This window comes from Physeter macrocephalus, chromosome 20 (genome assembly GCF_002837175.3).
Source record: "Physeter macrocephalus isolate SW-GA chromosome 20, ASM283717v5, whole genome shotgun sequence".
Classification (NCBI taxonomy): Eukaryota; Metazoa; Chordata; class Mammalia; order Artiodactyla; family Physeteridae; genus Physeter; species Physeter macrocephalus.
The window spans coordinates 39,779,728-39,798,031 of NC_041233.1; the positions used below are offsets into that span (position 1 = coordinate 39,779,728).

Genomic DNA, 18,304 nt, shown 5'->3' on the forward strand with positions numbered 1-18,304 from the left:
ATTACATATATCCATAAATTCCCAAATATGATAAAATATGCATAAATAATTTTATAAGAGGCCTAATCTGATAGGTTAAAACATGTAAAAGTCTCAATTTTGAATAACATACTCAACTTGGAGTAGTACTAGTCCCCAAAGTGAGCTCAACTTTTGTGAAAAGACTGATTTAATAAATATTTTCGAGAACATAAATTAAGTACAGTTATGGTTTGGTATTTTGGTAATGGGCTGTTGACATCATTAAAAATGGTTATGATTTGACTCTAGGTTCTAGATTAGTTCTTGAATGTGATTCTAACAAATATGTAATCTTATTGTAAAATTGCTCATAATAGCAAATGAAGCAAATCTTGGAATCCTGTTCCTTAAGAGAATGTATAGAGAGAGCACTAAACTAGCAGTCTACCTGTAGTAAATTTTCTGTCTAAATAAGGTATTTCACGTTACATAAGTGTCATTTATATGTTTTCTAGAAGAATATCTTCACCAGAAATTAAGTTGAGCTCCAGGATTCTGTGTTTGACTAGAATTCTTATCTGTTCACTTAATTGCAGGGGCTGATGGGAGAAAATTAAAGAATTGTATCTAAGTTGAGATTACTTCCCAAGTGATAGTTATTTCATAATTTCATTATAATCCTAGTATTTTCCTGTTTATAGGAGTCTCCCGTTTTTTTCATAATGGATTCTGCTTAAGAAAAGATGCTATTGCTGCCAGTATTCAGAAGATTGAGAATATTCTGCAGTGGTTTGAAAGCCAGAAACAGCTTAACTTTTATGCAAGTTCATTACTGTTTGTTTATGAAGGTTCATCTCAGCCAACTACTGCAAAATTGAATGACAGAACTTTAGCAGAAAAGTTTTTGTCCAAAGGACAGCTCTCAGACACAGATGTACTAGAGTACAATAATAACTTTCATATGTTAAGTTCCACAGCGAATGGAAAAATAGAGGCTTCAGTGGGCAAAAGCTTGTCCAAAATGTATGCTCGTCACAGAAAAATGTATTCAAAAAAGCATCACAGTCAGACTTCATTGAAAGTTGAAAATATAGAGCAAGGCAATGGGTGGAAAAGCATGTCACAGGAACATTTAAACGGAAACGTACTTTCCCAACTGGAAAAAGTCTTCTACCATCTTCCCACTGGTTGTCAAGAGATTGCGGAAGTAGAAGTGCGAATGATAGACTTTGCTCATGTGTTCCCTAGCAACACAGTAGATGAGGGATATGTTTATGGGCTGAAGCATTTAATTACTGTACTGCAGAGTATTTTAGACAATTGAATCCTTTGCTGCAGTCTTTTAAAGGGGTGGGGCAATCATAATGAAGAGCAGCAGTTAATAACTCTGCACTTGTAATGCTGTGTAAAAAATGTGTATTGTGAGTCTACATTTTATTTGTCTTTATACTTTTGGTAGAAGGGTTAACTTTTTTATAATCTTACTCAGGAAAACTAATTATTTGTTCTTTAGAAAACTATAAAGAATAAAGAAACTTAGGAATGTTAAGCAGGGAATGTGGTGGTACGTGGCTTAAACATCTACTTGGCTTAAGCAAAATGCAAACCATTATTCAATCATTACGAATTTAGTTAGCTTTCTGTAGCCAATTTATTGTGAAATCTCTGTCCACCCACCCTTGACAATGAGCCATATGTAAACTCATTACATTATTAGAACACTTTCAAAAATCTAGAAAACACAGGTTGATATCCTTAGTATTGCTATGTATGAAGTTATTAAAACTGGAGAAAATTCTACAGAAATAAGTACTGTTTAGGTTTTATATTAAAAGTTCAGACCAGCATATCAAAAGGTGCTTCTTAGAAGTAAAATGATTTAGAATTATTGTATTCCAAAAGCAGATTTTCACTTTAATTTCCATTTATATACATATTTCAAAATACTTCTTGAAAAAGATCTTTGAAATGGACAGCAACAACAACAAAAGTCTTGACATTAAGGGCACTAATAATTAGTCTTGCCAAGGTTAGGGAAGAGAGAAGTTATTTGCAAGGAACAAAATTTTTCTTTTAAAATCTTTATGGGAAAATTGGAATTTTCTACATTGTGACAAGTATTATAAACCATATAATACCTTTTACTGCAGCTTCAAAAAGGTGGATGATTGAAGCTCTTATTTCTCCTTTAAATAACTTTTGAGAGTTTTTTTCTTTTACAATTCATGTATCTACATGTCTCCATTTAGTTAAGCAGTGGTATGACTATATGTTGCTAAAAAGTGTTTCTCAGAATTCTAATAAGCAGTGAAGGACAACATCCAGTATTGTGAGTGTTATCAAAAATACTGTGTGTACATGCCGCGGAGCGGCTGGGCCCGTGAGCCATGGCCTCTGAGCCTGCGCGTCCGGAGCCTGTGCTCCACAACGGGAGAGGCCACAACAGTGAGAGGCCCGCGTACCACAAAAAAAAAAACAAAAAACAAAAAACTGTGTGTATATTAGTATGTCATACAGAGTTTGGTACATGTCTAAATTCATGCTTCTGTTTCGTTCTTACTTAAAACAGTTGTATATCATATTCAAGATAGAAATTATAATTTAAATTCATGGAGGCGCAGTACTATTTTTCTTGGAAAAATTAGATTTGTAAGTATTATCTCTGTTTCACATCCACCCCTTTTAAAAAAATAACTAGTTATTTGTTATTGGAAACATTTAGAACTTTGAAATTAAATTCGCAAATATGTTAAATGTTTATGTTTTCATTACTTGCACTTTGATTCACTAATAAAACATCTAAGTAGTTAACAGTCTTGCCATATTCCTGGAAATTGTTTTAGACTTGTGAACTGTTAGACTGTTTTCCCCCCAAAATTACAAATTAAACTTAAATTCAAGGGCCTTTTTTTAGTGTGAAGGAAAGTATCACAATTTTATGTTTATCTCACCTTCCCAACCCTCTCTGAGTGTACTTTTGCAAGTATCTGAGCACAAAGAAAAGTAACAAATGCCCTATGGATTCTGTGCTTAGTAAATTTATTAGGCCTGAATACCTTTAAAATTCATATGCATTTGTTATAGCAAAATTTGATTATTTAAAATTTTTTATTTAGAGTCAGTGTAGGTATTTTCCATAAGGACTTCATATTTTTCTCTGCTGCCTAAATGGTATTGCCGTAGCTTTTTTTGTGGGGATGAAGTTCAAGTCATAGTTAATAGAAATTATTTAGTTTTACTTTTTTTGTCCCACAGTGTAGACTTTTGTTGTTGTTGTTATTTGGATAGTGGTTCAATAAATCTTAAGCTCATATAATTTAAACACTATTTTGAATCTTAACAAGAGACTTTTTTTTTGTATGGGGTGGTATCAACCTATATGTACAATGAATTTAATAAATTTAAGTATTATCAGATTTTTTGTGCATTTTAGCTCAATAAAGTGTGAATCAGTTCCATATTTTCTTTATCCATATTTGGAAATTTAGTTTTGTATAATCAGTGTCTTACCTTTTTGATACAATAGATAATGTTTTGTTTTAATAAAACAAGAAACACTTTTATCTTTTGTTCTTCAGGGAAGGGATTCACATTTAATTCTATTTGTTTACATTTTTTTTATCACTGTTATCCAATGCCCATTTTATGTTACTTTATAAGTAAGCTTACATGTAACAGAATAGGCATCTATTTGTGTTATCTACATGTGACTATTTTACTGTCTAGTCCAGTCATTTAACGTTATGCTGAAATTTACCACTGTGGGGATGAATGATCACTATTCACCAAGCATATTTAAACATTTAAATGTTCAAGAAATAATAATAAGGATATAGTTTGGGTTAATAGGATTACTGTAGTTTTTTCCCCCTAGGAAATATAAATGATTTTAGTGTATTTCTTATGGAATGCACTCATGAAAAGGACTTTAAGAAATTGTGGATAGTGAATAATGATACATTTCTCTAATAAAAATTTAAATTGTATAATAGTTTTATAATAAAGTATTTACATTAATTGATATTTTAATACAGATGAAGTTACATAGATTCAAATAAATTAAAATTGATAAATGCTAAATATTTTATCTGAATAGTTTTTCAAGAAACAGTTGTGAAAATGTGTGTATTAAATGACTGTAACATGGAGCATGTGGTATTTTCAACTCAGTATTCGTTATTTGTTTTATGTGTCTGGAAGTTGTACTTACTATGCCTCTTTACACTACAATTTGCTGTTGTGAGGCTTTAGATTGTGTTCAACTGAATAAGATCTTTTTTTATGATTTTAATTGAGTATAAGTTACGATTTTATGATTTCCAAGATGATGTTCTTCATATCTCTATACCGTATACACATCAAATTTATAATGTAACTTGAGAAGATAGAATTAATTTTCAGAGATATCTCAGTTGCGATTTTCTTGTTTCATGCAACTGGAAACATTTGTTTCTAGGACTTGGAATATTAAAGATGATGTAGGATGAAAGAAAATGGTAGAACAATGAAAGAATTTTATTTGTGAAATTACAGAAATTTTGTCCACTATTTTAAAGCATTGTCATCATTTTAGTACCATTTGCTCTTAGTATGGCATTTGATACTTTAAAACTTGATTTGCTTTAAAAATTGTTTACAATGCTTTGTAATAATCTTCCTTATCCAGTGCCTTTAACCTTGATTTGATATATTTGTAGCCTTGGTTATCCTTCCATTACATCCTGTAATGTCTTCATAGCCTAGACTTCAATTTTAAAAAGTCAATTTGGTCATGTAAAGAGGTTGCAATTGTCTATTAATGCTTTAGGAGAACAAGTAATGTTGTGTATGGAGACCAGGCATCTTAGTTCATTCAGAAATATAAATGTGACTAACATTTTTAACCCCGAATATATAGTTGTGATCCAATCAGACAAAGCCCTAACCGTTTCCAGCATTCTCTCTAGATGGGGGTGGGTTGGGGGTTAAATTAAAATAGAGATATGGAGAAATGCTTATTTAAAGATAATAAAGTTAACTAGCATTCAACTTTGTGTAAAGATAAGGTAATAATTGAGTTGAGGTGAAGCAACTAACAATATGTTAAAGAGGTTAAAAATAATACTTTGCAGCATTGTAACCTCTATTTGACATTTAAGTTCAGGTAATAATTATAGATAGCATTAGAAGGCCTTAATTTTTCACTTTTGCTGGTAAAGGTACGTTTACTTAGACTGTTCATATAGAATAGTGTTTTAACATAACATTACTGTGAAAAACATTCCATTACATATTCACAAGCATATTACTGCACATTTTAAAAATTGTACCTTACAATTTACTGCAAATATTTTAGGGCTCAATCTTCAAATCATTTGTATTTTAAATTTGGCAGTGAATATGAAATTACTTTTTTGACTTACAGAATGATTGTATTGTTACTTAAAATGCTCGTTAATATTTTAAGAAGGTTGGAGTCTCCATGTTTCTGGAGTTAATATTTAAATTCTTATTACTTATTTTGATAGTGTTTAGTAAGAGGAAATAGTACTCATGCGATTAAACAAATTAGAATATACTGTAAAGAATATTTTTAATTGTTAAATTTGTCATCACTGAGGTTAAATTTTGGCCTGGTATTCACTTACAATATATATTAACACATTTAATTATGAAGTGAAATAGTCTTAAGTATGATGTATGATGCACCTGCATATAAATGGATATGGTGTGCACAAAGACACTTTACTGTGGGAATTGAACTGGAAGATATATGAAAGCATGTGAAATTGCACCTAAAATTGTGTTATTAGTGACTATGCTAAATTTATTGTACTTGATGAATGAATGTATTTAGTCTAGTCAAAGTTACTTTGGTTTAAATGTCTAAACAATGTCTTTTTAAAAAATGTGTTGGTAATTTGTACTATTGATGGGGGCGTTCTTGGACTGCAGGGGTTGTTGTCAATGTGTGATTTGTGTTTTTATTTTATAGAATCATCTAATGTGATATACTGATTTTTATATAAGTGATATTTAGATAATTCTAATTACTGTATATTTGACAGCCTATTAAAATGTTTTGCATTGGAGCTTTTTTCATTAATTGTAATATGCTAACAAACTCACAGTAGTTTGAAAATAACTTGTTCATTCAACAAATATTTGAGTACATGTTATATAACAAAAACTATAGAGATCATTAGAGATTCAAAGATGATTAAGACGGGATGTTAATGGAAAGAAGCATATGCATTGGAAATGAAAAAGTATGTAAACTATTTTGTTTGAATACTTTTTTTTTCTATCATAGTCTAAAATCTTTGGAATCAACCTAGTAGGAGAAGTAGACTATAGGAGAAACAAGTTGACTTGGCTGTGAAAATATATACTGTAATTTTAAAACACCAGAAATAGGTAAGATATTTTTGTTTGTATTTTACATGAATCAGTCACTTAATTAGTGACCAAGTTTTTTTTTTATTTTCCATTCATTAATTAAAAAGTGAGAGCACAGTCCAATACTTACCTATGCCTTATCAGGCAGTGTATTTGGCCTTGGAGATTTTAAAAAGTTGAATAAGGGATCTAGTACTTGTCCTGGAGATATGTGCTGTCCGGTAGAAGAAAACCATGTAAATGTGGGAAAAATGTTATTGAGGCTATGTTGTATACTTACCAATATCCAGCAGGGATGGAGAGGGGAATCAGTTTTGAATAGCATGTAAGAGGGTGAACAATTCACAGACCCAACAGCAGTTGTGAGTCAAAGCTCTCAAAGGTGGTATGGCATTACTCTTTTATGCTGCTGCTGTGAACTGTGGGGAGGGGCAGTTCTGTGTGAAATACACTCCCTCAGTATCCACAGGGGATTAGTTCCAGGGGCCCCCCACCTATACCAAAATCCATGGGTGCTCAAGTCCCTCATATAAAATAGCTAGTACAGTCAGCAGTCCATATCCATGGGTTTCAAATCTGCAGATACAGAGGGCCTACTGTATATTTATCTAAAAACCGTATATAAGTGGACTCACCCAGTTGAAACCCATGTTGTTCAAGGGTCAACTGTAGTTTCTTCCTTTTTAAGACAGGCTGCCTAAGGAAAAAAAAAAAAAAGACTGGCTGCCTAACTGCTGAAAATAACAGGGAATCCCATTGCCATAGTCTCCAAGTTAGGGCTAAGTATAGGAACTAAAGAAAACCTGAAATGAAATAATAAGTGAAAATAATAGTATAATTAAGAGTGAAAGTAGTCACTTGGGAATCTTGTTAAAAATGCAGATTCTGATTCTGATTCTGCAGGCTTGTGAGGGGTCTATGATGCTGGTGGTTCATGGACCACACTTTGAATAGCAAGGTTTTCTAAAAGACTTTTTGGGGGGTGGAGTGTGTAGTGGAACTTGGATTACTTTGATCCAAGGAACAGAGCTGTTTGAAAGCCAGGAGAGTGCTGAGAAAGAAGTGGGTTTACAATGTGCGAAAATACAGCCAGCAATGGTTCAAGGTAATATGGTCATTCTTAATCGGAAGAAAAGTTCATTAGCTATGGGAGACAGACCATTAAACCTTCTTTTGGGAACAGGTGTTAAGAATTCTGTACTAATAGACTTGTCATTTTCTATTGTATGTGAATGTTGACTACTTTGCCAACTGAAGGAAACATTTCCGCATGTGCTTGTTAATTATCTTAACAAGCATTATGCTTAAAGCATTCTAGAGATGCTTTAGGCATAAATGACATGATACGATTGGTTTAGATAACTCTGAAATATTTTTAAGTCAGATCTGCGTGTTTCTAAGAGAAGTTAGTTTAAATTGTTATTAAGTTAATATAATTCGACAAACTACTTTGGGATGGGCACAAAAGAGGTGATAAATGTGGAAACACCTTGTGGACACATGTTAGTCTATGGAAGAATGAGGAGTATCACATACATTTTGAAGAATATAAACTTAAGTTAAATGTATATGCTTAACTTACAGCTTATTCAAATATACTTGTTTTTTAAAATTTGTAAAGAAACCATAATATCATAACTTTTAGTTTTCATGAGTCTTAACTTCCATTTTTCACTCCCTAGTATGGATGACCCTAATCCATCTAGGTTATGCCTGAGGCAGAGAGGACAGTCTAAGTTATGGTAGCCTGACCACTCTGTCAGCAATTATTTCTGCATAACACCTCAAAATGTAAGTGGCTTAAACAATCGACCATTCTTTATTATTTGTATGGATTTGCGAGTCAGATGAGTGTTTCTGCTGATCTTGGCTAGACTTAGGTTTCTATCGAAAAAATCAGCGGGCAGGTCACCTGAGTGGAGGCTAGTGAGGATGGGTTGTGAGCTAGTCTAGTCAGGCTAGCCCAGGCATTTTCTCTTAATGGTAGTAGGGGTCCAAGAGAAGATGCTGAAACATGCAAACAGGTTTCAAGCTTGTTTGAGTCAAGGTTGCTTCTATTGCCAAATCCTGAGTCAGTGTGGGAGGATACTACAGAAGGACGTGATGCTGGGAGGCCACAATGCAATCAGTAGCATACTCCAATCTCAGGCCAGCTCACACAGGGCACCAGGAAATTGAGTCTTAACATGTCATGGTCCATGGTTTCATCAGGAAGCAATACTGAATCAAGTTAGACAATGGATATTTAATTCTGGTGATGAAATCAGGCAGAAGGACATGGAGCATATGCAAATTTTAAAATCTCTTTTCTTGTTCCTTTTTTTTTGATTTCACTGAAGCTTCCACCCATGACCTCCCCTAGGTAGAACCCACTGGGCAGTTTCACAGTGTTGCCATCCTCAATTTATATATATATACATGTATATATTTTTTAATTTGAATTTTTATTTATTTTTATACATCAGGTTCTTATTAGTTATCTATTTTATACATAGTAGTGTATATATGTCAATCCCAATCTCCCAATTTACCCCCCCCCCACTTTCTCCCCTTGGTATCCACACGTTTGTTCTCTACATCTGTGTCTCCACTTCTGCCATGCAAACTAGTTCATCTGTACCATTTTTCTAGATTTCACATACATGCGTTAATATACGATATTTGTTTTTCTTTTTCTGACTTACTTCACTCTGTATGACTGTCTCTAGATCCATCCACGTCTCAACAAATGACTCAATTTCCTTTTTATGGCTGAGGAATATTCCATTGTATATGTGTTCCACATCTTCTTTATCCATTTTTCTGTCGATGGGCATTTAGGTTGCTTCCATGACCTGGCTGTTGTAAATAGTGCTGCAGTGAACATTGGGGTGCATGTGTCTTTTTTTTTGTTTTTTGTTTTCGCAGTACGCGGGCCTCTCACTGCTGTGGCCTCTCCCGTTGCGGAGCACAGGCTCCGGATGCGCAGACTCAGTGGCCATGGCTCACGGGCCCAGCCGCTCCGCGGCATGTGGGATCCTCCCGGACCGGGGCACAAACCCGCATCCCCTGCATCGGCAGGCGGACTCAACCACTGCGCCACCAGGGAAGACTGCATGTGTCTTTTTGAATTATGGTTTTCTCTGGGTATATGCCCAGTAGTGGGATTGCTGGGTCATATGGTAATTCTATTTTTAGTTTTTTAAGGAACCTCCATACTATTCTTCTTAGTGGCTGTATCAATTTACATTCCCACCAACAGTGCAAGAGGGTTCCCTTTTCTCCACACCTTCTCCAGCATTTGTTGTTTGTAGATTTTCTGATGACATCCTCAATTTATATGACTATGTTGTTATAATTTGGGGAGTGGTTTGGTATCCTCAGCAATCTTGTCTTATTCATGAGTTTCCTTGGTAATAGCTTGAATGTCAGTTGATTTTCTTCCAATTGTGTGCAAACTCTTATGTTTCTATGCAAAAATAATGCAAAAAAGTACTTTCTATTACATATTATAGACACCAGTTCACCAGTTGATATTAAAACTATTTTTTAAAATTGAACTAGTAGTTTTGGTTCAGTTTTTAGGTACAGAGGCTGTTTAATTCTAAAATAGTATTTGAACTTGAATGTGCTGTTTTATTGTCTGTTTAGCTGGATTTTAGTTTCCCTAAGGCAGAATTTCACATCAATTCATTAATTGTCATTTTCTCCCTACTGTTTTTTTCCTGTTATTAGTATGTAATATAACAGCAAGGGTGAAAATTCTTAGAATGAATGTCTGTTTACTTCCCTATTTCCCTTTCCTATGCATTTCCTATTCATTTTCCCTGGAGGAGATACCATTATGGTTCTTGCCCTTTAAATTTGTTCTGAATATATTTCTTGGAGAAAATAAAATTAATGCCTTTTTAAAAGAATGACGCATCTAGTGTCATTCTTAACCTATCTAAAGCCGTCAGTGGGGTTATCCCTAATTTCTAGTTTCTAGGTCTATGATAATTCTGTATAACCTTAAGTGGGATGATTAATCAGACTTGTGCTCAGTAGCTACGCAAATATATGCTATGTAGCTTTTCCTAGCTGTTTAATTTTTATTTTTTATAGCTTTTGTAGAGACCTTGCTTTTACAAAGGGTTCAAGTATCTCACTCTTTGAAATATGATTTTTATATTACACCATAAATAGCAGATAACATATCAGAAGCTTCCACACAACAAATCTACAAATAACTTCAAGTATCACAATGTTCTTAAACTATTTATAGTAATTCTTCCAAAAGGCTTTGTACAGTTTCTTTGATTTACAGAAGAAGATATTGAAGGTACATCGTGACTGTTTTTTTTTCCCTACATCTAAATAAGTTTAGGCCAGGAGGTACTACGTGTTCTGTAGTCATTTGCAGAATCATTGTTATTTCTGCCTCTTTACTTGAACAAAACAGAAAAAATATCTATAATCAAATCAAATGCTGAAAATATCATCCAAATTCAAAATGTGGGTTTATGGGCTCTTACTCTTTTTTTAAATTGAAATATGATTGACATACAACATTATATTAGTTTTAGGTGTATAGCATAATGATTTGTATACACATATATTTTGAAGTGATCATCACGATAAGTTTAGTTAGTATCCCTCACCACACATAATTACACAATTTTTTCTGTGTATGATGAGAACTTTTTATGATCTACTCTCAGGCAATACTTATTTCAAATATCCAATGCATATAGTATTATCAACTATAGTCGCCATGCTGTACATTATATCCCCATGAATGACTTATTTTATGACTGGAAGTTTGTACTTTTTGACCCCCTTCAGCCATTTTGCGCCCCCGACCCCCCACCTCTGACAATCACCAATCTGTTCTCTGTGTCTATGAGGTCTTTTTTTTTTTTTTTTTTAATCCCACATATAAGTAAGATCAGGTGGTATTTGTTTTCTCTGTCTGACTTATTTCACTCAACATAATGCCTTCAAGGTCCATTATGGGCAACATGCAGATACTCTGCATGTTAAAGAAGATGTTGAAAGCCAGAACTAAATATCGGATCATTTCTATTTGAGACTACTACATAACACAGGAAAAGAGAGTTTAAATATATACTTAATTACATTGGTTCAGATTATAGAAATGAATTAAAAATTTTAACTTGTAGCTAAGCAGAGACGTTTCCTATGAATATACAAAGCATATGAATGCTCTCAAGATATGCCATGTATAGAAATGTTTATTTCCGCTTTTTTTTCCTTTTTACCATTTTATTGAGGTACAATTCAAGCAGTTTTAGTAAATTTGTGATTTAAATTTGTGAGCCATCACCACAATCCAGTTTTAGAACTTTTTAATTGCCCCTCAAATTTCCCTCAAGCTCATTGGACTCTTTTCACTGTTCTTAATGAGACAGAGGAAACACACACACACACACATACACACACACACACACACACACACACACACACAATCATCTTAAAGGGAAAAGAAAAGTCAAGTACCACCTAGTGGTGTGTAAGTAGATAGCAAGTTGTTATTCGAGTTCTTGAAATCCTCAGATTCACGTTTCCTTGTTTTCTTCTATGGGATCACTAAATCAGCTAAAAATATTTATGGTTTATAATTTATATAATTTATATAATTATATTTATAATTTCTACAAGGTTATCTAAAACCCTTACTAGATAAATTTTTTAAAGTTTAATTAAAAAAATTAATGACATTCTTCAAATGAGAGTCTAATTGGAGCCTCAATATGTTTAGCTGATAAATGCTTAACAAGTTTGATTGAAGCAGGGATGGGGGGGCCACTTGTTCCCCCACTTGCTGAAATTAACTTTATAAAGAAAAGACTGGAGAAATACACAAAAAATAGAAAGAATCGTTACCTTTGGGTATTGGAAAATGAGTGAATTTTTCCTTTTGGTTTTATTTTTCTCTTGAGTATGTATTTATAATTGAAAAACTTTATTTTTAAAGGTGAACATCGAATTTCAAAATATTGCAAAAATGTTCAGCAAAATCCGTGAACGATAGTAATTTTCCATGACTATCCCCCATCTGGATTCTTCCCTCTTGGTGGCAGTAAGTACATCACTCATAGCATAAGATTGAAGGCAGTGGCTCACTGAAGGGGCTCCTGCCCCAGCCTCACAGTCTGACTCTTTGGCTGGGGATTCCACCTGTTACCTGACTTCACTGGTGCTCAGTGTCCCAAGATTAATTAAATGGTGATCTACCATTTAATTCATAAGTGTAAGATTCATATGGTGTAAGATTCATATGGTGAAATGCACATAATTCTGATAGCATTCCTAGAAAACAGTACTTTAGTACAGAAAAATTATTCAGAGAAATAAGAATTTCAATTATATAATTAGAGACATCAAATTGAATAATAATAATGAATACCTAATATAGATTCCAGTTCTGGCTCTGATTCTTACTATCTGTGTGGCCTTGGGCAAGCCACTTGACCTCCTTTTGTTGAGTTTATTTCTCAGCTATAAGCTGGAGATAATAACCTACCTTATAGGGTTCTTAAGGTATTAGGTGAAATAATACATGTATACCATATATTAAGAACACAATAAATGTTAGATATTGTTACTATTATTTTACTATTAGTATTATTTTCTTAGAGTGGTGTGTGAGAGATCTGGCTTAACCTGTGACTGTAGAGGAAATCTGATCACACCAGTCCCATAGGTGTAGATAGAAAACTAAGAGTATGGAAAGGTAGGATTCAGGTGCTGTCCTTGGTTCTGAAACCACCATCACTCAGCAGGGCCAGATTGTTGTGAAACCTTAGGATACTGGTGATTCCTAAGTGAAGGGAAATGTACACATACACACACACGGAGAGAGAGAGGGAGAGGGTGAGGGAGAGCGGAGCATAGCTCCTGAGAATTTGCCAGGATGTTTGGTGGGAAAAAGTGCTTGATGTTTTCAAATTACATTGCTTGCTATCATCAAGACAGAAACAAACAAACAAATCCCTTGCTTTTGGCAGAGAGCTTTGGGCGTGTATCTGGGGGAAGTTTATATATTTCTTCCCTCACGCTATCATTGGTGTATTTCCTTATCACAGCAGCTAATCACCTTGAGATTAGTATCTAATCACTAAGCTGCAGGTTCCCGGAGGGCAGGGACTGGGTCTTCTGCACCCTCGTGAGGACAAAGAATAATGCCTGTTTCTTAGTCAGCTCGAGCTGCCTTAACAAAATACAGAAAACCAACTGGCTTAAACAAAAAGAATTTATTTCTCACAGCTCTGGAGGCTAGAACTGTGAGATCATGGTGTCAGCATGGTTGGCCTTCCTGCTGTGTCCTGATATGGTAGAAAAAAGAGAGAGAGATTTCTTATATTGGCACAAATCCCATCCCACCTACCCTTATGACCTCATCTAACCCTAATTACCTCCCAAAGGCCTCATCTCCAAACACCATCATATTGGGGATTAGAGCTTCAAAATGTGAATTTTGGGGGGACAAAAACATTCTGTCCATAACAGCCCAGAAAGTGGGAAGCACACAGTGCCTGTTGTACTGAAGGCCCTCAAGAAATTGTAGTTATATATAAAAGGGAAGCTGCAACCTGGGCCTCAGTGTTTTAGTTTCACTGTATAATTCTTTTCCATGTTACAGGTCACATAAGATGAACTGGGTAGTAGCACATACAACTTTGTCATTGTCTTTGTTTCCTTAGCCACGTGCACCTGCTTAGCATAGAAGATGTTCAGATTGACTGTGCTGGGAAAGGCGGGGGGCTGGAGATGTGAAACACATCAGGATGGAGCCTTAGTGCCGGAAAAGGCCCTAGCTACACTCAGCGGAACATTGTTGGTTGGAGCCTATGTGGACTGCATTCTAAAGGTAGTTTAATGTAGCCTGTAGTCATAGCTAAGACTTACATAGCAGTTATTATGTGCCAGCTGTTCTAAGCACTTACATATGTTGACTCATTTTAATTATTACAAAAACCCTAAGGTATTAAAAGTATTATTATTGCAATTTGACAGACGAGGAAACTGAGGCAAAAATATGTAAAGGACCTTGACTAAGGTCACACAGTGAGTGCCACAGGGGAGGTTTGAATTCAGGCAGTCTAGCACTAGTGCCTGTGATCATAACCACCATGATATAGTATCTTCCCTGAAATTTAAGCAACATACTAAAATTACACGTTTTCCTCTTAGGTTTAGTCCTTTGGCATATACTCATCTTCTTCCTGTTAATATTCAAAGACTGTGAGGAGTGGTGGAAGGAAAGACTGGGGATGGGCATTGAGAAGTGACTTCCTTTGGCAAAGGGATTCACTCATGTAAAGGAATTACAGTGTCTTTAAGAAGGTGGGGGCCAGCCTCATCATGCAGGGGCAGAGAGGCTGTTTCAATTGTCTGAAAAGGTTCATTTGGGGGTGGGCTGTTGGAGGCTTAGGGTAGTCCAAATCTTCTAAAACCTGCCATATATCCTTAGTCAGATTCTTGGTATCCCACTCCTTTATGACTGATGCTGTAACTGCCACGTAAGAAATCATGAAACTGTCAACTCAGCAACCTGAAGGAGTTTGGTTCCCAGCTATCTTCTCAGCCTTGGTTCTAAGTAATAACAGTCTCTAGTTGATCCTGGTCCAAAGAATTTAAGAATTTGAACTTCTCTTTGTTTAAACTTTCTGGTTTTGTGAGAAGCATCCACCCCACAATTTTGGATTCCTCATGGTCTTCATACTATTCTATGGCCAGAGAGCAGTTCAGTTCAGTTCCTCTAAACCTCCCTCAAAAGTCAATTCATTCCAGGTGATACCAAGAATTAGTTTAATTAGGTGATTCACCACAGCATGCTATGAGTTGCTAAAGTTTCATTTCTAAGCATTAACATGGTTTTCACTGCCTTCAGGCCAAATAACCAATGCCAGATTTTCCCATTTGGCTGAGGGTCTATTGCCTGAAACTAGCTCCTGATGATGTAATATATTAGGAAACTAATCCATCTGGATTAGTTTCCTAAGTCTGCTGTAACAAATTAGGAACTGGGGGCTTCCCTGGTGGCGCAGTGGTTGAGAATCCGCCTGCCGATGCAGGGGACACGGGTTCATGCCCCGGTCCGGGAAGATCCCACATACCGCAGAGCGGCTGGGCCCGTGAGCCATGGCCGCTGAGCCTGCGCGTCCGGAGCCTGTGCTCCGCAACGGGAGAGGCCACAACAGTGAGAGGCCCGCGTACCGCAAAAAAAAAAAAACCAAAAAACCCCAAAAAAACCCCCCAAATTAGGAACTGGGTGGCTTAAAAAAACAGATATTTACTCTCTCACAGTTCTGGAGGCTAGAAGTCTGAAATCAAGATGTTTGGCAGGGCCATGCTCCTACTAAAGGCTCATGGAATCCTTCCTTGCCCTTTTCCAGGTTCTGGTAGTTGCTGGGCCACGGCATTCTTTGGCTTGTAGCTGTGTGACTCCAATCTCTGCCCCTTTCTTCACATGGCTTTTCCTGCCTATGTATGTCTGTGTCTCTGTGTCTACAAATCTCCCTCTCCTTATAAGGACAGGAGTCATTGGATTTAGGGCCCACCCTAATCCATATGACCTCATTTTAACTTGATTACTTCTGCAAAGAACCTATTTCCAAGTAAGGTCACATATACAGGTACTAGGAGTTAGGACTTGAAACTCTCTCTCTGTCTCTGGGTCTCTCAGCTGTTTAATGGTTTAACGTTTACTTTTAAATCAAATTATACATTCACAGTGTATGGAAAAACCTACAGTTTTTTCCACCTGTGTAGGGAAAAACTCAGTTCTTCCCTACTGTCTCTTTTTTTCCTGTGTTTCTTTCCTCTGTGTCTGCTTTACCTTCACAGAGAGCACTTCACATCTAGTCACCAAAGGTGTGGAAGAAACACACATTGCTTGTTGGTGTGGGGAAATGTGTTTTCCTCATGCCAACAAGCAATTATTGGATACCAACAGAATGCCCAAGAATTCAGCTCAATTCTGACACTATCTACGTAGAGATAGTATTAGATTTCATAGGTTAAGGGCTCAGTCCCACAAGAATGTTCCTCCCCACCTGCCTTCAGATGCTTCTGACCAACCAGCTATAGACTGGAGGCTCCAATGACTCCCTCCTTGAGTTCAATTAATTTGCTAGAGCAGCTCACAGAACTCAGGGAAATGCTTACATACATTTACCATTTTACGAAATGATATGATAAAGGATATAGATGAACATCCAGATGGAAGAGATGCACAGGGCAAGGTATGTGGGAAGTGGCATGGAGCTTCCATGCTCTGTCAGAGCACCTACACATGCTCCCAGCCTGGAAGTTCCCTGAACCCCTGCTATTGGGACGTTATGGCAGTTTCCTCACATTGGCATATGATCAATTATTAATTCCATTCCCAGCTGCTCTCCTCTCTGGAGAATGTGGGGTGGGGCCGAAAATCCCAAGCTTCTAATCATGGCTTAGTCTTTCTGGTGACCAGCCCCCACTGAGGACCCCACCCAGAGTCACATCCTTAGGACAAGAGATGCTCCTAGTGTTCTTATCACTTAGGAAATTAAAGAGTTTTACGAGCTCTGTGCCAGGAACTGGGGGCTAGACCATATATATATTTTCTGTAGTTTCACACACATAAAGTGCTAAATCATTCTGGAAATCTCACTTTTAAAAAAAGCCCTTGTATACCCTCCATCCCATTTCTTTTTCTCACAGAAAACCCTTTGGTCACAGAAAGCTGCTTTAAAAAATTTTTTAGTTTTCATTTCCTGAACACTGCTACCTGTGTTTCAGCTCCCTCGGACGTCTTGCCCTCTTTGTGAGGTCTGATGAGCATTCCTTTTTGTGGGACATAATTCAACTCACAACACCGTCTTTGCCCAACATTGGTGTTTATATCTCCTCTTAATCATTTTCTATTTTTGCATATCTTGTACCTGCACGTTCCTGCCAAACCTCTCCCAAGACTTGACTTCTGAAGTAGGCGTGAGGACCAGTGATGGGAAATGTCTCTGTGCAAACACATTTCAGAACTCAGGACACAGGAAAATATATGTGTCATGTAAAAGAAGCTGATTTCCACTGGCTACAATTAGATCCATGCCTAGGGTATCATGAATTCCTTACCTGGTACTGGGCACTGACTGGTAGGCAGCTAGTGGTACCCCCAGTAAAGAGACAGTGGTGCCACTTCCTACATTCTTCTCCCTTTTATGTACTTTTTTGGAACAAATGTAAATGTTAGATGGATTTTAGTTGTGTATCTACATTTCTTTGAGTGATATGGGAGACAGCAGAGAAGAGATAAAATAAAAAGTGGTATTTCATCCATGTTCAGTCAATGGAGTGAGATCTTGGTTTTGCTGAACTTTGATGTAATTACAGTGATCTTGAACTCTAGTACTGGCACCTTGCTTTGTATCACAACCCTCCATCTCTTGGTTTTTACTTTTCTCCCCATTCATTCTCATTTTTCTGCTTGCTTCTATCATGAGTCATAGGTGCCAATAGGTCTCTTGAGTCTTTCTGTGTGTGACAGAATCTTAAGATTTTGCCTTGAAGCTTGGAACCTAAAATGTTTCTATGTAAAGAAATTAGGCTTTTATAAATTGATAAGCCTTGTCTATCTTTTTTCTTGGGAAATAACTGGAAGGGGTTGGTGAGAAGAAATTATGGCTTTTCAAATTAATTGGGAGGAGTCAGTTATTCCAAAGAAAATATTCTGCTCTGTATTCAATTAAACAACTAATTGATTTGTCAAATGCCCATTCATTTAACAGAGATACAAAAGAGATTAAAAGTTCTTGTCATATTCAGACTATACTACAAAGAACAGTAATCAAGACAGTATGGTACTGGCACAAAAACAGAAATATAGATCAATGGAACAGGATAGAAAGCCCAGAGATAAACCCACGCACATATGGTCACCTTATTTTTGATAAAGGAGTCAAGAATATACAATGGAGAAAAGACAGCCTCTTCAGTAAGTGGT

At 36.1% G+C, this 18,304-nt stretch overlaps 1 protein-coding gene across 1 annotated transcript in view; it reads left to right on the forward strand.

The window, feature by feature from the left end:
- Positions 1-6,026, forward strand: part of IPMK (inositol polyphosphate multikinase) — a 42,986-nt gene extending 36,960 nt beyond the window's left edge. Inside the window, exon 6 of the mRNA XM_024121193.3 lies at positions 666-6,026. Within this exon, the coding sequence (XP_023976961.1) occupies positions 666-1,285 (620 nt within the window). The 3' untranslated portion in view covers positions 1,286-6,026. The remainder of the gene's footprint in view (positions 1-665) is intronic.
- The last annotated feature ends 12,278 nt before the right edge of the window (positions 6,027-18,304 follow it).